Source organism: Clupea harengus, chromosome 12, assembly GCF_900700415.2.
Source record: "Clupea harengus chromosome 12, Ch_v2.0.2, whole genome shotgun sequence".
Classification (NCBI taxonomy): domain Eukaryota; kingdom Metazoa; phylum Chordata; class Actinopteri; order Clupeiformes; family Clupeidae; genus Clupea; species Clupea harengus.
Window position 1 is genome coordinate 2,651,343 of NC_045163.1, and position 26,636 is coordinate 2,677,978.

The 26,636-nt window shown below is 42.7% G+C and overlaps 1 protein-coding gene across 11 annotated transcripts; it reads left to right on the top strand.

Moving 5' to 3' along the window:
- Positions 1-4,718: 4,718 nt before the first annotated feature.
- add1 (adducin 1 (alpha)) lies at positions 4,719-26,444 on the top strand. Of its 11 annotated transcripts, none has more exons than XM_031578386.2 (20): positions 4,719-4,951; positions 9,801-9,963; positions 10,971-11,122; positions 12,233-12,313; positions 12,881-13,030; positions 13,236-13,379; positions 13,694-13,792; positions 13,917-14,090; positions 14,348-14,692; positions 17,650-17,745; positions 18,025-18,114; positions 18,229-18,246; positions 20,095-20,181; positions 21,104-21,257; positions 21,545-21,871; positions 22,807-22,893; positions 24,381-24,414; positions 24,683-24,713; positions 25,000-25,015; positions 25,880-26,444. In XM_031578386.2, exons 1-20 carry the CDS (start codon positions 4,757-4,759, stop codon positions 26,170-26,172), a joined length of 2,736 nt encoding a protein of 911 aa, XP_031434246.1. In that variant the 5' UTR covers positions 4,719-4,756; the 3' UTR covers positions 26,173-26,444. The 11 variants fall into 11 exon arrangements, with proteins under 11 accessions (XP_031434246.1, XP_031434248.1, XP_031434252.1 ...); XM_031578388.2 differs by having other exon boundaries at positions 14,348-14,599; XM_031578392.2 differs by lacking the exon at positions 21,545-21,871.
- Positions 26,445-26,636: the final 192 nt, after the last annotated feature.

The following is a 26,636-nucleotide window of genomic DNA, read 5'->3' on the forward strand; positions in this document are numbered from 1 at the left end:
AGTATGTTGTTGTGGTTTGTAAGGCAAGTCTGTTGTTGTAGTTTGTAAGGCTAGTATGTTGTTGTGGTTTGTAAGGCAAGTCTGTTGTTGTAGTTTGTAAGGCTAGTATGTTGCTGTAGTTTGTAAGGCTAGTCTGTTGTTGTAGTTTGTAAGGCTAGTATGTTGCTGTAGTTTGTAAGGCTAGTCTGTTGTTGTAGTTTGTAAGGCTAGTATGATGTTGTAGTTTGTAAGGCTAGTATGTTGCCTGTTGATCAGTTAGCTCACTGGTATTAGAAAAACTCCATAATGCATCTGTAAGAACTCACAGAACTTTTGAAGAAAGGCAAAAACCTTTTGTCCTGCATTCATTAGGTACTTGCCAGGAAGCTAGTGAAAAAAATACACCACAGTCACACCACCATCAGTTGTATGTTGATTTTGGCCTCACCGTAGACTACATCATCCTATCCATGTCACTGTTAATTGGATTGTTTAGTAGTTGGATTGATAGGATTGTGTGTAGCATGGTTGTGTAGCAGCACATGAGTTTTAAGATGGGCTCACTGTAGGACGCCTATGGCTTTGAGTAATCCTTCAGGCTTTCAGGCCTTCAGATGTGAAATAGGTGTTGCTGATGTGATCCCCCTGGCCCTGTGCTTGTGTTGAGGTAGTGATGACAGGCAGCTGTGGTCAGTGGTAGAGGGATACACTGGTGCAAAGCTAGTATGCTGCCACACTCGGGGAGTTGGGGAAGGATTGGGGATTGAGATTGAAGGCCTTGGCATGGACCTTGCCTCTGACTGACTGCAACTTGATACAGTTCAGTGGCCCTCATTCCAACAGCACATCCAGGGCCTTCTAAATCACTCTTGTGCAGAGACTGGGGGAACAATGGTCAGTGGCAGTCTATGTGTTAGGCCTGTGGAGGGCATTTAAGTTCATGCGTTAGCAGGCAGTTCTGACACCTCTTTCTCTTCGTGTTTGTCTGTCACTCTTTTGTTCTCGCCCTAGAGGCATGATGGCCGTCGGTGTCATAGTCTTTACAGATGATCTGCTCCTTTTGCACTCCAATGGCTCATTCTGCTCCCAAAGTGCTGAGAGAATTCGAGTAGTTAAGATGTTTCAGCTGTCTGAGCACAGTGACTTAATCTAGAGTTGGACAAATCCTAGTATTTTTACCCTATTATCCTGTCGTAGTGAACACCAGCCGGACAATGGAGCTTACTAATGATTTATCAGGCCTTTATTTATTTTTGCCGTTTATCAATATAAGGACTAAGGTACACACAGAACATAAGCACATAATGAGCTCTTACAAATACATTACGTTGTTACAAACACATACACTTTATCCTTACACCATAGTAAATGTGCATATGACCCTTAACAACTGTTACCATCAAATAACAGTTCAACTTTACTAACATACATATGTGTAGACCAGGAAAGCTAGCATCAACATACAGGGTTGCCAACTTTCAAGGTTGGCTTGGCGCGAGTATCAGTGAGATTGACCAAAATAAGGGTATTTATAAATGCATTAAAGTCAATGTTTTTTTTTCATGCTAGCATGAGTCAGGACATTAAAGTGTGTTTCATGCCAAATGTGTGAGAGTTGGCAACCCTTAACATGGCGTTTTCAAACTTAAGCGGAACATTATCAAAATAAGTGGAAAATACTGTCGCTGTGCCAGCTCAACCCTTAATAACAAAACAACCTAGAGCTTTCTATACATCATACATAGTTCGGCAAGTCCTTTCCCTCTGAGCTCGTGAGATGAACTACTCAGTCCGTACAGTGCATCAAAATAAATGTCCCTAAACGTCAAAAGTAAAGTCTTGCAGTACAGCGGTTACAAAATAAAGGCGTACCGTAAGTCATTTACCCAATCAGGGGAAAAGAGTGCATTTCGAAACACTTGTTATTATTTAGCCTAATTCAGTACTCTTGAGTAGGGCCAAGTTTCCGTTAACCAACTAGTGATATATGGTGATGAATTAAAACTACTAATAATGAAAATATGAAAAATAATTGTGGCCTAGTTAGCACATTGCAAATCTATTTCAAAAGGATCTCCTTTTATAGGTAGACCCACCGTTGTTTTCAAGGAGATTGAGCATTTTTCTGAACACTTCAGCATGGCGACCAGGGCTCCAAGCAAAGGCTTCATCCCGCTGTACTGTGAGCTCTCATAGTGTGAGTGCTGTTGCCACCGCAGTGACCCTCCTCCTTCGCACTGCACTGCTGTGTTGCTTTAGCTCAGGCAAAACGTAGTCCACCATAGATCACCCGAAGGGAGGTACTGTTACACAATGCTTCAGTTATTTCCTGCTTTGCATCAGCGAGTAGGGAGAGGGCTGCTGCTCAACTCTTTGTCCTCTCCGAAAGCAGCTCTCTCTCTCCCCCCCCCCCCCTTCTCTCTGTGCTAAAGCTGATCCTGAATTTCTAGCATGGGCACTCCAGATGTCTCACATCATACAAAGAGTACTGTGTTACTTTAGCTTTCCAAACTAGTGCTTCAATTAAATAATCAATAGTGATGAGTCAGAAATATCTTTCTCTCTCCCTTCCTCCCACTCCATTATGTCTGGCTTTGGAGGTTATCCAGAGAACTGCACTCAGCCTTCTCAGACATGGTCTTTGTCAGGGGGGGTTGCCAGCGACTAAAATGGTTGCCAGTGCGCTTAAATTTGTAATTTTGCAACCATTTATTCCCCCGTCAGTCGCCAGTGGCGACTGTCCCCCAGGTGAACACCTTGACACACCGATCAGAGAACAAGTGCACTTAGAGTGCAGTGTCGTAAAATGTATTGATATTGCCATTTGTTTTTAACTAGCGTTTATGAAATAATTCTGTGGTAAAGCTAAGCAGGTCGCCCATGTAATCTTCACTCCCGAAAGAAGTCAACACACATTTAGGCCACTATTTCCCTGGCCACGAAAAGTTTAACAGATGCCAGAAAATCAACGCGACATGATCTTCTGTCGAACCAGCACATTCTACAGCAGGCTACTGAGCTAGTTAACGTTTGTATCTACTACTGTTAACCTGACAAAATTATTCTAGGTTTTCAAAATGTATCAACCAAGAATTCACTAAAAACTCTTTGGCAAATAGGCTACTGTAGACACGGACACCATCCATGTGACCTATCTAGATGATGTGACTGCCTGACATGTTTACATGGTTGAACCCTGAATAATTCATGAAGTCAGTGTAAAATTGACTGTCTTGTGTATATGTCAGATTGAGAACTTTCCAGATATTGAAGATTTCATTTTTTGGCTTAATCAGAAGTTTGTTGGAAAATGAATTGCTTCAGTCCCATTCCTCTCTGATTAGTGCTAATTGGTCACACAATGCTTGAGAGATGAGAGAAGAGCCCAGTTTGTACTAACACTCACACTAGACCTGGACTTGAGTGAGACTGTAGGTAGCACATTGTGAAATGTGTATGTCTGGCTTTTTGTGATTCGAGTCAGGTCAGTGCAACTTCACTTTAGGAGCAACTCTACATGGTTCTGGCTCTCCGATAGGTTGTCATGGCAGCAGAGTTTTTTTTTTTTTTGGATTGGATGCTTAGCAGAGGACTAATGGCAGTGTGGTTTTAGCCAGCCAGCCTTCACCCACCCACCCCACCCCACTCCTCTCTCTGTCTCCAACTCTCTCTGCCTTTCTCTTTCTCTCACACACATTTCTCTGAGTCATTGTATAATTGTGCATTTGTTCCTTTTCAGTACTACTCCCATATTTAAATGAATGTGAAAGCACACAATGCTTTTGCACAATGCTCATGATTAGAATGAGACATTTGTCCAAATTCTTTCTCTGCTTTGTAACATCAGTATTGCGACTAACACTCTTATTTTCCTTGGTGTATTTGTGTGATCAGTTCTTATTTCCACTTCCATTTTCTACTACCGGTATATGAAATTTAAGTATAAAAGGTTTGTGTCCTGTTCTGTTGGATAAAACACTCTTGTGTTTGGAAGTGTCTCAGATTTAACAGGATGTGATTTTAGATGGGACCGTCTTTTCCTGTCAGGCCTGATAACCCTGATGGGGGCAGAGAACAGACAGGCAGACAGCAGGAAATCAATAGAGGCCCAGCTGAGCAGACTCACGTAGCCATGTAGCAAGAGGAGTGACTTAAATCAGCAATAAGGAGTTCTGTTTCAAAACTACCAAGCTAACCGCTTAAAAGGCATGCAAAAATGTTGCAAACACCACCAACGGCCCAATTGACACTGATAGAAGCTTGCCAACACACTAACTGGTGTCTTTTGGCAGTGTAGCTGGCATTGTTTTCTTCCATTTTTAGCAAGGTGTTCCAGCCAGGAAACACAGAATTACATGCATATCCTGGATGGCTAGTGGGAAAGACTCAGGTGTTTAGCAGTCCTTCACATGACATGCTATCAAAATGAATTTCAGGATGGCACCAAAACTAGTTGCCATATCTCAAAAAGTGTCAAATTGTTGCATAGTGTAACTTGACTCCATGATGGAATATTCAAGGAATGGAAGGATGTTAGATAAGCTTAGAAAATTGGGTCCCCACTGTGAGCAAAGTTTGTAGCTTTCTGTTGTGTTGGTATTTCATTTTTTCAGCACAAACATCTGACACAGTGGTTTGTTGAATACAAAAAGTAAAATGGATATCTCTGGATGAAATGATTTAGTGAGACGGCACTTTCTTCAGAAAGGAATTTAGATGATCAGCCAGTCACAATTCTGTTGTTGTTCTGCTGTCCTTTGTAGGATCCGACATCAGGATGAATGGAGATTCAGGTGCAGGGGTGGTGACGGCCCCCCCGCCCACCAACCCTCCCCACAAGGAGCGCTACTTCGACCGCGTTGATGAGAGCAACCCAGAGTATCAGCGCGAGAGGAACATGGCACCTGACCTACGGCAGGACTTCAACATGATGGAGCAGAGGAAGAGGGTTTCCATGATTCTGCAGAGTCCGGTAGGTTACACACATACTCACACACACACACACACACACACACACACATACCTGTACAAACAAGCCCACAGTCCTCTTGTCTCTCGTAGACAGAATTGATGGATATAGATAGGGCTGTCAAAAAATGAATCTAATTAGTTATATGGTTTGTGCATTTTATCTAAATTAATCGCATGTATCAATTTGCCGTGAGAAGCATTTAAAGGTCTGTCAGATTTGCCATTGAAGTGCCAAAGTAAATAAGTAGGGGCGGTGTGGTGTGTTCACCACACAGAAATGGTGAAATAAGTAGGGGCAGTTTGGTATGATCACCACACAGAAATGGCAAACAACCGATACTTCAATTGACACATTTTCTTTATTACTGATTAACTAATCTCATACTTTGTCTAAAACAAGCGAGCTAACTAATTTAAGTAACGTCAGACTGCACTAAAAAAAACAAAGCACTGATCGAAACTTGCTAGCTTGTTACCTTAAACCAGTGGTTCTCAAAGTGGGGGGCGCGCCCCCCTGGGGGGGCGCGAACACTCTCCAGGGGGGGCGCGATGTCTCAGACGGAGAAAAAAAAAAACTAAGTCCGACCTGTCACTGGTTAGTGAAAGCTCCCTCAGTGGCGAAATGCAAGGGGCTGGACTGACCCAAACAAATCAAATACGGTTTTGCTCCTGATCCACCAATCAAAACGGAGTTTTATCATTTGAACGCGAGTTGCACCTAAGTTTCCGAGTATAAAAAAAAACCGCAGGCATTGGTAAGCGCTCACCCTGAGACGACTCTGCAGTTTGTTCAATTTCTCTTGTTTCCTGTATCATTCAGATATTCATTGCTTTATAAACAGTCTTTTTAAAGACTCACTCCTTCCTTAGTAATACCTTACTGCGCTTGCAGTAGGTCTATTCGTAGCCTATTCTAAGGAGTAATTTGCTCCAGTCTTTTGAAAAAGCTCGTAGCCCCGAGAGCTAGCCTAGCTAGCTACCTTTTTCCAACTGCAGCTAGCCCTTTTCTCCTTAACACCTACCTTTACATTTTTGTATCATCCACCGTGTTGCAACAAATAAAACACCAGCACTTGAATACTATTTTGTGCTGTCCCTGTCTACATTGTGTACAGTTAGTTTTGTTTGGAATCATTGCCTAGCACAGCCTTATCCTTATCCATGTCGTTCACAACCACACATACAAGAACACGACGTTGAAATTAGAACCTTATTAACTTCACACACACTGTATCAGCAAACAAACACAACTATGGACACGTTTCTGATTCGTAAAAGTCAGAAAGAGAAGCCTGTGGACTTCTTTAAACATGAACGTGATGGCCTCCAGCAACAACGAACCACCATCTCCAAGCAGTGTCTGGAGGCATCTTATGTAGTTGCTCATAGAATTGCTAAGCTTGGCCAACCCCATACAATTGCCGAAACACGGATTTTGCCGGCCGCGCAAGACGTGTAGAATAGGAGCTAAACTCAGCGCAATACTTATGTCAAATGACATTGTATCACCCCGAATATCAGAAATCAGTTTGGGTCCTATTTCAAAGAGGACTACCGTTCATTCGCCTAAGTTCGGGATCCATTTCTCTGCTCAGCAGACGAGCTGTCAATAGACATGAAAGAGCAGCTGAAGAGTGACAGTAGACTTAAGCATCTCCCCTATTTCGTCATTCTGGATAGCAATGATCAGCTTTGCGACATAGCCTTAAAAATGCGCCTCCTTTTCGCGTCGACATATTTGTGCCAGGCAGGCTTTTCAAGACTGACTGCGCTCAAAACTAAATACCGCAACCGCGGACAGATCGAGGATGACCTGAGGATATGTTTGTCAAACATTGCCCCAAGATTTGAGAACCTTTGCAGTGCAAAGCAGGCTCATGTCTCACATTGACAGACCTGTAGGATTTTTTTTGTAAAGATCACAAGAGGCCCATAATAATAACAGTATCCAAATGATAGCAATAATAACACTAATTATTATTATGATAATAATACAATAATAATAATTGGTCGATAATCATTAATTATAATAATAATAACATAATGATGGTGATAATAATGAATAGCCTACTAATAGGCCTACTATTACTGATGATAATAATAATAATAATAATAATAATAATAATAATAATAATAATAATAAATAGTTGAATATAATATAAAAATAATAATTTTCTGTATGGGCCTAACAATAGCCTAACCTTGACATGTCAGGCCTATCAATAACAATATGCTATCTATCTATCTATCTATCTATCTATCTATCTATCTATCTATCTATCTATCTATCTATCTATATATGGTGGTGTAGTTGAGGGTGGTGGCGGCGGGCCGCGCGCTGGGGGGGCCCCAACTACCCCTAACCAGCTTTGGGGGGGCCCAGCTTGCAAAAGTTTGAGAACCCCTGCCTTAAACCAAAAAATCCACACCTATATCCACAGAAATTGCAAATGACCTTATTCACATATAGGGTCAGGGGGGCATCATAGAGTGTGACTAATCTGCATAAATACATCTTTCATGCATTAGTTTGATGCTTTTTACATTTGTTATATATTTGAGCATTATATTTAAGATTTTTCCACTGTGGAAATTTTAGAAAATAAAACCTCAAGATGTTTTTTTTTCTTTCGTTTTTTAGTCGCTGTATCTGGCACAAATCTCCAAAAAAAGTGTCAAATCTGGCAGATGCTTGTACACAAAGTGCCCCCTCCCCCTTCTCTAAAAGTGGCTGTAATAAGAGTAGAATCCCAGATGGCTGTAATATTTGGGATTTCTCCATCGTGTATGTAAGCCTTTCAACAAGAAAACGTGAATAAAATAAAGATTTGAGGTTGATTTGACACTAGGGTATTTTGCTCTAATGTCAAATTAAAAACTAAGTTTAGATTTAGTACAAATCTAGACTTACTAGATATACGTATATAACACAGCCCCCACAGTAAGAACTCCGTAATGAAAGGTGTACTGACTTTTTGAGATTCAAATCTTTTTATATATTTTCAATACTTCGTATGCCCACCTTCACCCCTATTTTTGATGGCGGACTAAATCTTGCATAGAGGATACCAGTGTTGCACAGATTTCTGCCATTATGAGACTATTTCTTTCAGCTGCTCTTTGCAGTCATCAAATGCCATCATGGGGCTTGTCTGTTTATTGTGTGTGCTGCTCATTTACTGAGTATGCAGCTCGTCTCTTCATTAGTTTCCTCCCAGAACCCCAGCCTTCACAGTGTCTCCATTGATCAGAGACATGCTCGACCTGTTAGTGGCAGACACTGTTTAAACTATGGATAAGAAGCCCCCGGCAGCAAACACTGTGGTCCGTGTCATGCATGCACTGCTCTCTGCTTTAGCACACTTAATGTGTGTATGGAACCACAGCATTGCAGTCAATCAGCCCAGTACAATGATACACTGAAACAGTCTGTGGTATAATCTGACAGAAAGAGGGCAGATGAGGTGCTGTACTGATGTATCTCTCTCACATGGCTACCTGCATGCTGTACCATCTTACAATTATTTCAGCTCATTAGGAACATGGATTTGAGAGACAGTGTTCTTAAAGAAAATAAATTAGGTCATGTCAAAGGAATTGGCCATGTCACAGTGGGTGGAACACAAGGGTGGCCCAGCTGGGAGACACCCAATCTGCTGCAGCTCAGACCCCTCCTTCCACACATCTGCTCCCTCCACACAGCAGTCTTGAGACCAGACCTGGTCCCTATCAGGGATGATGGCCTTTGCAGAGTATTGCTTGAGGTATTAGAGGCTCTATCTATGAGAGTCTTTGCCATGCCCCCTGCAGGAGCGTTATCAAACTGTCCTTAAAGCCCCCAGCCCTCCAGTCTCAGATTGCATGGTATAAGGCTGATGCTGTTCATGTGATTAGGAAAGAGGGAGAAATGAAGAGCTTTGATTTCATCCAGTGTGTAGCCCTATTCTCAGTATCCATGGTAATGTGGAGTGTGGAGTGTGCCATTGGCAGAATCACAAGATGGCGAATTATTAGTGGTGGCCAGGAGAGGTGAAAGAATCCAACTTTTCTCATGTCCACATTTCTAAAGAGGCTTACATTTAAAAAAAAAAACAATTGTCTGAAATATATTTTTAAATCTAATTATACTATTCACAGAAATACTTTAAAAGAATTTAATCGGCAACAAAATATCGTAGTAATATTGAATCGAGAGGTCTCTAGACATTTTTCTTCCCCTAGTGGCCAGTCCACCCCCAAACAGACCAATTCCCACAGGGATAAGCATTTTCATTTTAAAGGAAAACATCAGGGTTAAGTCCAATACCAGTTGATCTTAATCATCACAGTACTGATTAAATGTGGCCAAAAAAACTGCAGCTGCTAAGGCCTACAACAGCCCATTCTAAAAAAGTGTGGACAATCATGGCCTATATACCCTGCAACAATTGACATTTTAGTAAGATGAAGTATCTTAAATCAAGGCAATATATGCTTGTTTTTAGTTTGGCCAGCCTAGTTTTAAGATATATTTGGATTTTCTTTATTTTTTTTTTATAAATCTTGGTAAGTCAAATGTTCCTGTTCTGTTGACAGATCATTTTGCTCAATTTAAGTAATACATCCCCAATTTTATTAATGTTTTCCATTTCTCTGTTATTTTGGACAAACTGACTTAGTCCTCAGTGGGCCTCGGGCATTTGGGAGGGTTTAGTGTTTGTGCCAATTGAACCTTGGGACAAACACATGCACCCACTCCTGATACTCTATTCTCTTTAGTCACTGATTCACCAACAAGGATGCAAACTGAAACTGGTTGGTTACTGTTACTGTAACTGGCCTTGCCCCTTGAACTCCTTATATTTCTGCAGGCCTTTTGTGATGAGTTGGAGACAATGATCCAGGACCAGCTGAAGAAGGGGAAGACACCCACCAGTCTGCTGGCACTGCAGCAGATCGCTGATTTCATGACGACCAGCGTGCCCACCATGTATCCAGCTGCGCCACAGGGCGGCATGGCTGCCCTCAACATGAGTAAGTTCAACCCTAGTACTTCTGCCCCATTTCAGTGACCATTGCTTCTCCAACTATTGTTGTCTCCAAAGACCCTGTCAAAGTAAAACTCCACAAAATCTCCTAGTTCCCTGTGTGAGTGCCACTAGTAAGTATTAGGCCTGGTCAGCATTAATACTTCCACACTGATCCTGCAAATGCTTCGGCGCTGTCCTTCAGTGTGACCTCATAACGGCTCATAACATGTGACTGGATTAGGCCGTCATCTCAGGGCAGGGGACTGATACAGCCCCAGCTCAGTCACATAACACAAAGAATGAGTCCTATTATCTGTTTAATATCAAACCACTCACAACCTGATTTCTTAACACAAATCAGCCTGTCATAGAGGTTCTACACAACTGCACTAAACTATGATTGCTAGATGTTAGGAAGAGTGAGAGAAACACACAGGTTTTGGTCAAGAGCAGAATTCATATTTATTTTGGAGAATTTATATTTGTTTATTTTGCACATACATTTAATGAGATTTACTGTACAGGCAGGGAATGCAATTATTATTATTATTATTATTATTATTATTATTATTATTATTATTATTATATGTGCCTCTTGGGAAACAAACCTACAATCTTGGTATTATTAATACTTAATTTGACCATGTAATGTACATGAACATGCTGTTTACGACGTTGAACGTTGAAACATACTGTATGTATTCTCTTGCCCACCCTTTCTGCTGCAGAGAAACGATGCATTATTCTCATAATCTTTTTTACCAGGTCCACAGCAGTAGTCTTCGAATGTTTGGGAAATAGTTTTCATTGATAATATGATTAAAGTTTGTGTAATTGCTTAGTAATCGTGAGTATGACCTTTGTGTGTAGGCCTGGAGATGGTGACTCATGTGTGTGATGTGTGTGTAGGTCTGGGGATGGTGACTCCAGTGAATGACCTGTGTGTGTGTGTATGTGTGTGTAGGTCTGGGGATGGTGACTCCAGTGAATGACCTGTGTATGTGTGTGTAGGTCTGGGGATGGTGACTCCAGTGAATGACCTGCGGGGCTCAGACTCCATCGCCTATGAGAAAGGGGAGAAGCTCCTGCGCTGTAAGCTGGCAGCTTTCTACCGGCTGGCTGACCTGTTTGGATGGTCTCAGCTCATCTATAACCACTTGACTGTGAGTACCATGAGGAAATCAGCCCAACGGCCTCGTATGACCTATACATAAACATATCTATACATATACATATCTATACATGAAGCATGGAGATAGCATACAGATCTGAGACCAGTTATTCTTCCGTCGTTGGACAAATATGCAACAAGATTACTAATTCTTCTAATTCTGAAAATAAACCTCATGTTGTTTGATTAAGGTCATATGTATTGAGATGTGGAACTGATAACGGTAAGATGTGAATAGGGCCCTGGAGGGAATGAGTTAGACTTGAATTAGACATTTGCCCTAATAGTCATTGATCACTTATGACTAGGGCCTATTTTGACAGCCAAAATGGCTGGTGGAAACGGTCCAGAAACCATGGTGATATTGGCATCTTCTTGCGTTCTTGCGATCACACCTTTAGAGTGCGCATGCGCTGCCGTTTCCACCAGCCGCTTTCACTGTCAAAATAAGGCCCTTGGAGAACAGAACAAAAAATACCAGTCTCATACCTGAGACATACATGTCTTTTGACTGGTCTACAACTGGCAACAAATATCCTGTCACATGAAAAATTACTAAATTCTGCAGACAAAAAGACCCTTACAAGGAATTTAATTATAGTATTTGACCAGAGGAGAGAGCCCAGCTGACACTAACTAGCCAAACCCTACTGGCCCTACTCCCTTGAGTAGGGTAAACCTGACAGTACTTGTCCTATTCCCTTGAGTAGGGTGGTACCTGTGACAGTCATGCCTGTATCCCTACTCATCCTACTCCCATGAGTAGGGTAAACCTGTGACAGTCAAACCCTACTCATACCTGTATCGATGGTATCCTGGAGACACCTCTACTGTTGCAGATTTTAGAATTTTGCCAAGGGCATTCAGTGAGACATCCTACTAGGTATCTTTGAGCTCCTGAGTGAGTCAGCAGTCATATGTTGCTTGTATAGCTGGATGTGCAGAGTAGACACTTGACTTTTGCAGTTATACATTTCTTGAATGCAGAAGATGCAGTGAAGAACATTTAACTGAAGGATTAACTTTAGTGTTTGGCTCCCCATGTCGGTGCTGTCTAGGTGTGGTGTTCTCTCTGTCTCACTGCTCGGCTCTTGTCCCACAGGTCCGGCTGAATTCGGATCAGGAGCGGTTTCTGATTGTCCCATTTGGGCTTCTGTACAGTGAGGTGTCAGCCTCCAGTCTGGTAAGAGCGATCTTCCTCATTTATTTCTTTTAGCAGACAGCTGTTAAATATTTCACCTTGAATCACTACCACAAGTTGTTAACATTTATTTTTATCTTATGTTTATTTTTATGTTTAGCAAAAAAGTTGTATTTTTCAGCCACTACTCTTGTTTAATTGTTAGATCACAAGCTTAATATTCGAAATGTCCACCTAAATCACAACTGAATAGTTGAACAAACTAAATATTCAAATAGCCTTAAAGCTTATAGAAGCATTTTTGACATATTTTAAACTCCAGTTAAAGTATTAAAAATGGCCCATACTGAGTTCTTGTCATAATGTATTGATTTTTAGACTCTAAAATTCACTTGTATGTGTGCATCCACCAATATAATGTGACGGTCCCTGGGCTACTCAGTCATAAATTCAAATTATGGAGTGAAATAGTAGAGAAATAGGTAGTCTTTGTTTTCAAATGTAAGGCCAGCCATGTGTCAAAAACTGACTAAATATACATTTTGCCAATATGAACAAATCCGATGCCTTCTGCTGTGTCATCCTGTTGTCTCTGTAACCCCTACACAGGTCAAGATCAACATACAGGGGGAGATTGTGGACAGAGGAAGCACCAACCTTGGAGTGAACCAGGCTGGGTTCATGCTCCACTCTGCCATCTATGCTGCGCGACCCGATATCAAGTGCATTGTGCACATCCACACGCCCGCTGGAGCCGCTGTACGCATCGCACTCCACACTCCCCTTTCCTCCACTGTTTACTAAAACACTTAATGTTCATGACCATTGTTAATATCTGACTAGAAGTGGTTGCCCCCACTGTAGAGTTCACTGTCAGATATGGCAGCTTGTGAGATGTAACATGTAGTATGGAGAATCATGTCCCTGAGAGAAGTCCAAGCCCCTTCTGTCTGCTGTCCTCTAGGTGTCGGCCATGAAGTGTGGCCTGTTGCCCATATCTCCCGAGGCACTGGCCCTGGGGGAGGTCACCTACCATGACTACCATGGGATCCTGGTGGATGAGGAGGAGAACGTCCTCATTCAGAAGAACTTGGGTCCCACAAGCAAGGTACTGGTCAGAGCGCACACCTTTCTGCTGCCATCAAGTTGATATCCACCGACGGTGAAATCCATAATCGAGTATAAACCTTTAGCACAGACCACAGAGAAAGGGCAGGGCAAAGATAATCCTGCGTAGGAAAACTTTGGAAGATGTCTGTGGGTGAGGAAAAGAAGCTTGCATGAGGTCTGGTAACGGGGAGACACAATGGCGCTTTCATGACTAGTAACCACTTTGGGTTTTCTCTACTTGGTTGAACTTGGGTATTCATATTTTTGAAAGACTACCGGTAAAAGCTGTGCTGTGCTGTTTCTCTATCATAGGTGTTAATCCTTAGAAACCATGGGCTGGTAACTGTTGGAGAAACTGTCGAAGAAGCCTTTTACTATATTCACAACCTGGTAACAGCTTGTGAAATTCAGGTATGTTGGTAGACTGTGTGTGTGTGTGTGTGTGTGTGTGAGAAAGAGAGAGAAACTGACTGTATGTGTCATGGAACACGGTACATTTGTTGTTGTGTCACCCAGCTTTTGTCTCTTGTCATAGGTGCGTACTCTGGCTAGCGCAGGAGGGCCTGATAACCTCGTGATGTTGGATCCGGCGAAGTACAAGGCCCGACCCCGGCACCTGGAGCCAGCCTCTGACAGTGCCAGCACACACCCCAAGTGGCTGGTCGGGGAGCAGGAGTTTGAGGCACTTATGCGGATGCTGGATAATCTGGTAGGATGAGCATGTCTCTGTTCTGATGCGCGGTTGGGAATCATTCAGTAGCAGGGGATTTATCTGGGCTGGGACTTTGAGGGTGACGGATTTTCATTTCGCACAGAGAATTTGTATGATTATTTTTGTTCTCTTTCATCAGTTCTCACATATGAACTCTTTGTCTCCCTATTTCCCTCTGTCCATCGCACTGTGCATCTCTCTCTCTGTCTCTCTCTCCTCTCCTCTCCTTCATCCCCTCCTGTTTACCTCCACAGGGCTACCGAACTGGTTACCCGTACCGCTGCCCGTCACTGCGTGACAAAACCAAAAAGTACAGTGACGTAGAGATCCCCCCCTCTGCCACGGGCTACTCGTACGCTGAGGACAGTGACTCGGGGGCGCGCTCTCCCCTCAAGCACAGCTTTCAGCGGCAGCAGCGGGACAAAACCCGCTGGCTGAGCTCCAGCCGGCCTGACGAAGCCTGCGAAGATGGGCCGGATGGCGGAAGCCCAAAGGCGAAGACTAAGGTGTGGACGAACATTTCACACGATCACGTCAAACCCTTGCTGCAGTCTCTCTCGTCCGGTGTCTGCGTGCCAAGCTGTATTACCAACTGCTTGGTCTGTGCCTACCTTACTGTTCATAGTTAGATGTACTGCTACTATTCAGACAGCTGGCGGGCACCACGAGGCCATATTGATCTGATGTACTGTCCTCTTCTCCTCTTCTCCTCTCCCCTGTGTCTCCTTCACTAGAGATGTGCGGGCCTCTGGTCTCAAAGCATACCCATTTCTCCCACTAGTGTGTAAGAATAAGGCTGAGGTGGATTACAGATTTCAGTGTATATTCTAACATGTAGGCCTTTGGCACAGAGTTTTTTAGATGAAATTCCTATGGTGATTCATCCAATGATTACATGAAATCTGCAATCTAATCTGTTTCCCTCTGTGTCTCTGCTTCCTTTGACCTCCTTCAGGCAGCTTGTTCTGTCTGATCCCACCCTCTAGAGCCTTAACAACCCTGACACAGTTAGTGACCTCATGGTGCCCCCCAGCTGCCTAATGCATGCTGTGTTGCATGGATATTCAGATGCGTTGTGGGTAGCATCCTGGAGGGCCGACAGGTTGTCGCATGTGCCTGTTTGGACATGGCTGGATGGTGTTGCTAACCACTGCTGCTTTTTACAGATTCCCTCTTCTTTCAGTTGATGGTGTGTGTTTGTTTTCGGGGTTGTTTTGTTTTGTGTTTACTCCGTGTGACTGACGTTTCTAACACTCGATGGTTCCCTCAAAGGGTTGGTGGAGAGTTCTGACTCCAGTGTTCTAGGTGTTTCCATCATGTGTATGGAACTCATCTGATAGGAGCTGTGGAACAGTGTCTCTGAATTCCCAGGAAGCACTCATCCAAAGGGGGCATTGAGCATTTATTACACATGATGAAAAAAGATGCTCATAAACCCCACAAATTTCAGCATGCAATTATGTTTTGGAATCTAGGAATGACCAGAAAGTCCTCCATAGTTGTAGTAATTCCAGTCTCCTGCCCTGGGTAGTGTAAAGGAATTAAGTTTAAGTGTAAGGACTCGGTGTTCCAAATGATCTAGCTTCGTGACTCAAAGCCCTTAAAAGCAAGAAAAGCATGCTTTTAGTCCAAAGCTTAACTGACTCCAGGAGGTAGCTGGCTGTCTTTGCAGCTGGTCCTTCTGCCCCTGAGCTCTGAAGCTTTAACTATAAAGCCACAGAGTAAAGGTAGGCGTGAAAGTCTCCAGAGGTTCTGCTAGAGGGTATGAACTGAAGTTCTAGGAGTCACTGCCTGCTTTCTACTGACTATAGGGTTGTTCCCCAGTCTACCCTCCTGTTTCCCTACCTCTCTTGTGTTCTTTATCAATTTCATTGGCAAGTTGTGTTGACTTATTTTGGTGGTTATATATTTTTTTCTTTGGTTGAACGAAGATTTTTTTTATCACTGGAGTGTTCTCGAGCATGAGTGTTTTGTTGAAATTTAGGGGAAAGAAACAGCGAAAACCAAAACATCTGTCCCTTAACTCTATTCAAACTTTATTCAAATGACTATCTCTAGTGGGAGAGTGCGAGTGTTGTGTTGTGAGACTCGTGAGCAGTGAGTATTTCATGTTTACCTGTTCATTCCATCCAAAGCCCCTTCCATAGACACCTATTCATTGAGTTCAAATGCCAAATGCCAAGTGACAGATAATACACCATACTCATGCTTAGCTCTTACCCCACCCTCTGCTAGCTTTATAATTCAGACCGCATATTCAAATAGCGCTTACATGCATGACGGGTGATGCTAGACGCACATGCGGTTCATTCCCTCATTTGAACAATAAAATGTTTGTTGAGCATTATGTCGTTTCACTAAGAGGAGTATTCCATGGAATGAGAGAATTCCAAGGATAACATCTGTCCCCTGGATAACATCAGTCATAATGGAATGGTTCGGAAGGACTCCCATTCACTTTTATTGTTTCAGTAGGAGTACATTTGCTCTAGGTAGCAGTACATTTTAGACAGATCATGAAGGCTGAGTTGACATGAATCTCCTAGTTCTGTCCTCTGCCTGCTGAGCAGCCTCTAGGACAGTCAACAAAGGGAGCCTGTGTGTATCTGTTTCACTGTGTGTGTGTGTGTGTGTGTGTGTGTGTTTGTTTCACTGTGTGTGTATCTGTTTCACTGTGTGTGTGTGTGTGTGTGTGTGTGTGTGTGTGTCTGATGTCTGATGTATGGTGATGTCCACTTTAATGCCACGCGCCACTCAGCTTCAACACTCCGCTTCGTAAGGCAGCCATCATTGTCTCACTCACCACCTCTCTCACCCCTCCTCCTCCTCCTCCTCCTCCTCCTCCTCCTCCTCCTCCCCTCACGCTTTCTCATCCTGTGATGCCTTCAGTTCCTCCTCTTGTCTTTCTGTTACCTTATGGTCTACAGCACGAGTATCAATGATGATGACGATGAGGAGGGGAAAGCGATAACGCCTCACTAAGTTGCTTTGTCATTTTCAGTCTATTAAATACACTAGGACTGCCCTCCTGTAGCATACAGAACTCCGTAGAGATTGCAACTGATTTCTCACGTACTGTCAGTCCATCAGGAGATGGTGAACGAATGATAATGATGTGGATAGTGTAGCACCAGAAGTTTAGCCCATGCCGAATGGGAATGAGATTATACACTGAAATGTCATTAGATCGTATTTGAAACAGTAGACAGGAAGGCAAGGTACAGCTCTGTTCTGTTGTACTCTGTCCCACTCCAGGGATATTTCCTGACTAACTGTATCACTTGGTACCAGACTATTTGAGTGTCTGATTAAACAACAGACTGCCAACACGTTGGATTTAGGGGTTTTAATAACTGCATCATCATTGGTTCACTGCTCTATGATGTGTTTTTAGATGTTTTAAATATTTTGGTTCTGTTATTTTTATTATTATTATTATTATTATTATTATGAGAAGCATGCTGTTAGATCTTTATTTCTCTGCGTGTTTTTTTTGTTCTTTTGTAAGACTGGGGTGTTTATCAGTTAATTTTAATGTTTAATTTGAACCTTACAGTGGACCAAGGAGGAAGGGCTTCGGCAGGCTGCAGTGGCCAATCAGTTTGTCCCGATGAACACAAATCCCAAAGAAGTCCAGGAGATGCGTAACAAGGTATGGAATCCACGAGACGCAGCCACTCGGCTATTCACAATGAAGTAGATATGTCCCCGTTGCTACTTGGCTCGGGTAATACTGTGGGTTTGGACTGCAAATGGATTTAAACAAATCTGATTAAAGCAATTTGTATAGTATCTCCAACTCAAAAATCTTTAGAGCCTAGTTTATCTGTAAGAAGATTCTAACTTGATTGTAGTTTGAGGCTCGTTGATGGAAACTGTGTTTGTCAGCTCAGTGCATTACTAAATTGATCTTGTCATGTGGTCTGTGCAGATCCGGGATCAGAATCTACAGGACATAAAGACAGCCGGACCGCAGTCGCAGGTGCTGACTGGATCTGTAATGGACCGCTCCTTTACCCAGGTTAGTGTGCAGTCATCCGTATCCCATTCTCCCTGTGTTGTGCCTCTCTCCCTTACTGCCTATGCCTCCAGCCAGTGGGTGATGTTTAACTGTGACGTTATTTTCTGATCACAGAGGGTGACTCTCTGGCAGGTAAGTACAGGCGGAGGTGACCCACAGCTCCCTTCAGACTGAGGGGTTGTGCTCATGGCCGCTGAGTCAGCTTTCGTTTGGTTTTGTTTGCTGTGATTTTTACCCTTTGAGTTTTCGTTTGACTTTAATCGGCTTGAGGGCAACTCAAGCGTCTTACGTTAGCACAGATCACCTCCATGTCTCCGTGTAAGATGAGTTTGCATGGCTCTCAGGGAGCTGTTTCCGCTCCTCTGTTCTCTGTCTTGTGTGTGGCCTCCATGTTTGAGTTCAGCCCAGTGAGAGTAGTTTTGTAGGGCAGTGGTTGGACCAGTGTTCAATCATGTAGCACATTTACTGAAAAGGGTTCACTTGCCCTACTTGTGCAACATACCTTTTGGTTCGTCCACTACTGCTATACTGTTTAGTAGCCTGATTTGTCTTGCCCATGGACAAATGTTAGTAAGATAAAATTACCTCAAAATTATTCTATTATTATAGATAGTCTGTTAGCATGTTGGTCTAGACCTTAGCTCAATATTCAGGGATTATACACATTATTCACATTCACACACATTGTGGTAAAAGAGGTTATTTAGCTATATATTGTCATAAATTATGAATTATATATTGGTTGAATGTATGCGTATGTAGGGGCGATAGTGGTTCTGGAGGTAGAGGGGTGGAGCAATCAGAGGGTTGCTAGTTTGATCCTGACTCCTCCTCACCAAGTGTCGGAGTGTCCTTAAGCAAGACACTGAACCCCAAACCACTCCCGATGTGCCGGTTGGCAACTTAGTAGTAGTAGAATAGTAGCCTCAGCCATCGGTGTGTGAATGGGTAGATGTCTGAGGCATTTATCTGTAAAGCGCTTTGAGTGCACTATGAGTAGAAAAGCACCATAAATGCAGTCCATATGTATGCTTCTTTTAAAATGGCTCTATTGTGGATAAGCGGTTCATGAGTTGGTAATTATGGTAGCAATAATAATAATACAAATAATAATAATAATAATAATAATATTAAATCTATCCTCAGTCCTCAAAAAACAGTCCTCAAAATGTTACTCATTGGAAAAATAACAAAGATTCAAAAGGTGTATAAAATACAAGACAATATGCTGTGTCAAGCTGTAGTGCATGATGCAGAACTAATCATTTCCTTGCCTGTGATGCTCAAGTTCGTTCCATTCGCTTATCTGCAGCATGCCCCTTTGACTGTGTGAGTGTGTGTTTGTGTGTGTGTGTGCGTGGTGGCATGCTTGTGTGTTCAATTGTTGGTTATTTAGGGTCTGTAATGTGTACAAAATCCTCTGCTTGGATGGTGTGTGAGTGTGAGCTAGTATGATTGCATGCGTGCATGTTTGAGCACCAGTGACTATTGGATGGTCTGGGGGTGAATATCACTGTGTGTGTGTGTGTGTGTGTGTGTGTGTGTGTGTGTGTGTGTGTGTGTGTGTGTGTGTGTGTGTGTGTGTGTGTGTGTGTGTGTGTGTGTGTGTGTGTGTGTGTGTGTGTGTGTGTGTGTGTGTGTGTGTGTGTGTGTGTGTGTGTGTGTGTGTGTGTGTGTGTGTGTGTGTGTGTGTGTGGAAAGGGGAGGGAGAGTACGTCCGGTGGGAATATCACAGTGTGTGTGGAGAGGAGAGGGAGAGTATGTCTGGGGTGAACATCACAGTGTGTGTGTGGAGAGGGGAGGGAGAGTACGTCCGGTGGGAATATCACAGTGTGTGTGTGGAAAGGAGAGGGAGAGTACGTCCGGTGGGAATATCACAGTGTGTGTGTGGAGAGGGGAGGGAGACTACGTCCGGAGTGCTTGTGTGCTGAGATGCCGGGTGATTGGGTTCTGTACTCCTCACCCGGTTTACTGTTGCAGGACGCCCCTCTGTCTGACTGTACGGACTCAATCGATGGCCTTGATCTGCCTGAGCAGGTCTATAGCCCTGCTAGGTCTATTAGAAAGGTACAGAAACAGACATAACTAGCTGCTAACCCACACTGTGTTTGCCTCCTTCTTCGCTACTTTTGTCTTGTCTTCTCTGATTTTTTTTCTATGCAGGGTGACCACTCAACAAGCTACACACTCATTATCGATGCATATACTTATTGATTATTGATTGATTGATTGATTGCTTGTATGTTGTTTTGGTACTCTATGCTAACTTTCAAATGGTTGCATCTAGAGTTAAATATCATCCATTATATCCATCATGGTGACTCCTGATATGAATGCTGACTCTGTTGACTGAGGGAAGCACTGTTTAGTGACTGTAATTGCTTTTTGCAGGACTTAAATTCACAAGGATTTTATCTTAGAATCAGAAGTCAGAATATCTCGGTCCGTAACTTCATAAATACATCAACTGACCTAGTTGGTCCTCACACAAACATCATTGTTGCATGGAGGATTTTGTACGGATTACATTCTTATTGGTTATAAAACATCTCCATCTGTTATTCTGGCCATAGTCATATGTGGACTGGACAGCACTGATCCTCAAGAGCATGAGCTTTGTATCTTAAAGATTTTTTGTGAATTTCTTTTCTAATGGTGAAGATTTCACAAAGAGTCTCCAATTTATTCCATATGTTCATATTTGAAATGTCCAGATTTAGTTTAGTGATAAATTGAATAATGTTATGATAATGATATAATGATAATGTTAAATTGAGCATACACAGAAGAAATGCTATTAAAGATTTTGCTCTACCAGAAAGAAGAAGGCTAATTGTTGTCCTCTGGCTTTAAGTCTGTATTTGTGAGGTGAATGTGGACAGTGGCTTTCCATGTTCACTTGAAAGTGACACTGTGTCACGCTCTGTTCTACACTTTTGTTCTCTGTCTTGAGACTTTGCTTCCTTTCTGCCTCTGCTTGTCTGTGTAGGGGGAACTGGTGACTGCTTCCAAAGCCATTATTGAGAAGGAGTACCAGCCACGAGTTATCGTCAGCAAGACTGGACCCAACCCATTCACCAAGCAGACAGACCAGGAGTTGGATGAATACCGCAAGGAGGTGGAGCTCAAGCAGAAAGCAGAAGGTAGGGCTGTGTAATGAAGAAAGTTCGTGTTTTTTTTTTTCTCCCCCTGATGAAAACACCAGCAATAGCACAAGAGCTAAAATGGACGATTTAAGTGATTCTTTTTCCAGGACCATAGGAAAAGATATTAAAAATAAGTAAATAGACCAATTTAATGGTGCTTTCTTTTGATGTGTTGCCGTGAGCTGTTTCCCTTCCTCTCCTAATGTTTTGGTCCTGCCACACCAGCACCTTGCACTTGTAATCTCATCACAGAGCTTTGGGAGAACCTGTTGTGTTGCATCCAGTACAGGTTGAGAGTGGGAGTCCTTCCCAGCCCAGGCTCCCTGGAGAGAGGAGTCCCTTACCTCCCCCTGCTGGGGACAGCTTGAGCTTGTCCCTCAGTGAGGCAGGGGCAGATGAAGAGTGCCAGGAGTCCGCCATCTTAGCTGCCCCGCCCTGCTCCTTCGCTCCCAGCCGAGACAGGGACCGGAGCTCAGACTCCACTGAGAGGACCGGCCCCTCCCCAGGGGCCACAGCAGCGTCCCCACACTCCCCCCACAAGGACTTTCACTATGCTGTGCTGCGAGCGCTGTGCACCAAGACACAGGTGGAGGTTGAGAGTGAGTCTCCAGGTACTGGGGAGCTCCGTCTGCCTGCCTGCCTCATCTCCGTCCTGCCCCCACTGGAGCCACTGTCTGTGGGCCCTGAGTCTGCTCTTCTCCCCTCCCTCCCCCTTCCTCCTCTGTCTGTCCTCCCCAGTAATCCAGTGCCCTCCTCTCCCCCAAACCCCAACCCAAACCCAACCCAACCTGGATCATCTCTTTCCCCACTCCCTTTCCCGCCTCTTTAAAATAATTATGCTTTGCGATGATTAGCTATGAATTATTATCATCCATGGGCTCTCTGATCTCACTCTTTATTGTGGTCTACACGGAGGACTCTGACAATGATGCAGTCTTTTGGCATTTGAGGCAAAGTGGGCAAAGGGACTCCTCTTCTAACCTGGATTTGTCGTGTGCTCGGGTTTCGTTGTTTTTGTGGCATTTGTACTAATAAAAGCAACTTGTGGCGTAATGGGCCCTGGGCCCATGCTGGAGATGGTGGTGTTCTGTGAGGTGGAGGTGTGAGGGTCTACTCCGCTGGGTTCTCCTGTGGGTGGATTCCTTTGACTCTTCTGCTCATCCCGCTCTAATCATTCCCTGCATTCCTTTCTGGTTGGTGTGCTCATGTCAGTGTTTTTGATTCTAGAGCGATTTATGGCCGTAGCAACTGATGATGAAATGTCCCTGGCATGAAAATGAGGCAATGCCAAATTGTTCTTGATGGTTTCAATATCTTAGTAATGCACAATTTTTTAAGTGGTGACATTTAATCAACATTTTGAAGTGATTTGTTGACTGAATTGAAGAAATGACTTACAACACAAATGATTGCTGATTTCTCTGGAATAACAAAACAATGTAAGCCTGTAAACCATAAGGTACCTACATTGACTGAAATGTTGCTAAGCACTACAAATCCAACCAGTAGATGATGTATACTTAAAAACTTTTCTGTCGGTCCTCAGACGTGCCACTGGAGCCCGAGGAGGGAGAGGTGAAAGAGCAGAGCCCCACCTGCACCCCCCCCAGTACCCCAGTCCAGCCAGAAGAAGGTGGGTTTCCCCAGACAGGCGGCTCACTTCCAAGCATGGCTTCTCCCGAGTTGTGTTTATTGTGTGTCTCAGGGATGCAAGGAATGCTTTCAAACTCGTCTTTGTCTTTTACATGTATGTTCTTAACCATAGGTGTATATTACTGTTTCATATTGGTAATAACAGACCAAGAGGTTTGCTGCATACCAGAAATAATGAATACTTTTAGACAATAATGAGTTGATAATATATCAGTTTCAATCATTATAAAGGTATGTTAAAAGCAAGGGATTAACTAAACTATGAAGAGCAGTGGTCCTTAGAGTAATTTCAACAGGGTCTTCACCTCATACAAATTATTGACTAGATACAGAACTTCCGGTTCACCTTCAGGCCTGTTGTTAACTGTTTTATTCAATGCAGAGAAACAGTGTTTGTCTTTCTTTGCATTGAATAAAATGCTAATGTGAATTCTCTTTCTCTCCAAGTAAATCGATTTAACTGTTTGAAACGAGGCATGACTAAGCCATTTTAGTCATCTTGATTGGCCTAATAGCATCTCTGTAGCACTGCTCAGGCTAACTACAGTACTGCATTTAAAAATCGTCAGCCTCAGGCACTGATGAAAGGCTATGGAAGTTAACTATGGAAGTTAACTATGGAACCAGGTTAAAGAATTCATTTTACATACATTACATAGTGTGCCACAGACCTTGATATTAACTGAAATAAGATAAAGTTATGTTGAATAAGAAATGAGTCAATCAGTTAAACTTAGAAACTAAGAATACAATAATTCATACTTTTCTTGAACTCCAGATGTTTATATCTACCTTCCTTTTTCTTTTTGATTTGTTTTATTTCTCCTCTTGGTCTTTATTACCTTTGGATTACACATATACCTGTTACTGTTTCCCATGGATCCTGAAATAACAATTACAACAGATTGACAAATTAGTCATTTTGTGAAATAGTACCGGTAGTATCTTTTGTAATATGGATAGCTAGCTATTTGTGAGAGGGGATTTAGAAATAAAGAAGAGATATGGATTCTATAAGAATTCCCCTGAGCTGTTTTCACATGCCCTCTAAGGCTGACAGCTGACTGACTCAGTGGTCCTCTGACTGTCACTGGGCTTCTACACATTTTAAACAAGTGCAATTTCCAATTAGATTAACGAAATGAAATTAATGTTTTAACGAAGCCCGTTAAAGGACCACTCAAAGATATTATTCAAATCAGCTTGCTGTATTTGACAGGTATAATCTAATCCACTGCTGTTCAAGGATGTGCCACTTGTCTGTAAACCTTCCACATCCATCTTTTCATACTCATCTTTCTGGGGTCTTGTAAGAATGGCTTCTGTCCATTCTTTTTTTCCCTGGTGGTCTGTGTTTTTGTATTTCATTTAACTCTTTTTGTTTTAACACGGTGGCTGTGGTTTTGACTTGCATAGACATGGTTTTCCACTTGTGCTCTTTCTTCTTTGTGGCTGCGTTACAATCAGGAGAAGGAAATGCAAAAGAATACCTGTTGCCCTAGTAAGTATGGTTCCCCAGTCCCCCCATGCTTGTGCTCTGGTTGTAACCTCTCTTTGCATGGCTTCATTCACATACCTCTCTGTGGTCTTACTCATCCGCTGGGATTGATTCTCTCCTTTTTACACTTTCTCCTGCTCTTTCTTTCTTTCTTTCTCTCTCTCTCCCTCACTCTGGTCCTTGACCCTCTATGTTTCTATATTTCCTGATGTTGACTGGTGTCACTCTAGAAGCCCTCTAAATCAGTCAGTTTGTATTTTGTTGTTTGTAGTTGTCCTCAACACATGGACTTGTATGAACAGGTAACTGAAGTTCCATAAACATGAGCATTAGCATCATTAGCTAGCAGCCAGTGAAAGCAAAAGCCTGCTTGTTAAACTGACTAGAGTGCTTGAAGATGGACCCAGCAACATTTTTCCTATAAACTTTTAGATTTTACCTCCTGACCTTTTCCTCTTGAGTTACATTGTTGTGATCTTAAAGAAAACACTTGTAGTATGCTGAGTAAAGGTGTCTAATTTGAATTTGAAAAGAACTGTCATGACCCAGGTAATGTAAGTGGTCGATGTTGTTATGTTTCTGTTCCAGACAAGGCATCCTTCAGGTACATGGTTTCCTTTTCTTGCTGGAGTGTAGCCATTTCCTAGTGCATAGGCCTTTGCTTTGCAGCGTGTGAAGTTTTGAGCACTGCATAACATTTGTATTTCACAGTATTGATCAGGAAAGCTTGTTTGCTACACATCTTGATATAATAGGAGCTCCCAGTTTAGCATCAGTTTCAAATAATAGATGTCAGACTAAATATCAGATTCTACTTGATCATCCATCTCTAAACAGAGCTAAAGGGTGATGGCAGCCATTTATCTGCAATGTGGCTGGTTGCACAGCTACAGCTGAATGAATGATTGCCATGTTTAATTGTTTATATTCTGACATAAAGCACAGTACATTCAAGAAATGTAGCTACACCACGCTGCGTTGTGTTGAATGTCTAGCATATAAATAGAATGAGGAACTGAATATATTAATATATTCCAAACAACTTTGAGAGCATATGCTGCATTCTGTTCATGCACAAGACTGATGCAGTTAAGATCCTTCTTTTAAATGACAAGATTAGCTACTGTGAGTCTAGTCTTCTAATGTAATTCTGGCCTCTTACAACTTTCTCCAATTATTCTAAAGGGGAAAGTAGGGCATAGAAAATTGTTTCTTTTTGTAGTCTGTTTCCCAGGCAACATGGCAAATAAGCTAATTTTAAGATTACTCTGAGAAATTATTTATTTTGGTATAGGGTCAAATACCTCTGCGCTGCTTGTTTTTCCATAGTGAAGTAGCTTGCTATTCATAAATGGTTGTGTGTGGAAATTTCACGAGTAAGTCTTCAACTTGGATTGGTAGTAGGTCCCGAAGGCTGCACAGCGTGTGCCTTGTCTAAGATCCACTCTCTCTTCCCCCAACCCCCCAGAGTCCCAGCTAGATCAGACCTTTAAGGACGAGAGTGACGCCGCCACACTGAGACAGACCCTCCCTGACCTGACCCCAGATGACCCCTCCGAAGCTCCCCCACTTCCAGCCGAAGACTCCGGCCCAGCCCAGGCAGACCTTACTCCACAGACAGAGGGGGAGGAGCCAGGTGGCCCTGATGATGCCGCAGACCAAGGCAGCGACGAGTCCCCCAGCAAATCCCCCTCCAAGAAAAAGAAGAAGTTTCGAACCCCATCCTTCCTGAAGAAAAACAAAAAGAAGACAGAGACCTAGATGTCTGGTTTGGGGAAAAGGCCTCATCTTTCCTTTGTTTTAGTTGAATCTTTTATATGTCTGTTCAACATATTTTGTGTTCACCTACAGTACAGTGTGTGTGCCAATTCTTCTTTTTTAGAACAAAGGGTCAAAATGGCTTTAGGTTCGTTCGTTAGCAGCTTTTATTGATGAATGACCATTACGTCTGGTCCAGTATGGTTGTGTGGCTTCCTTTGCATGTTTGTTTTGGCCCACGTGTTTATAATATTATATATACACAATATTTTTAAGAAAAGATGGCTGAACCCAGTTAATCACTAGAATGTATTGGGATTGTATGAACTTGTACTCAAGTGTCTTTAAAAAAAAATGAATGCAAAATTGAGCTTTTAATCATGGTAGATATGGTATAAAATAACCATCACCAGACTACTAACTGCACGGTGCTAAATTAAGATGTCTATTACATACAGTTCTGTCAG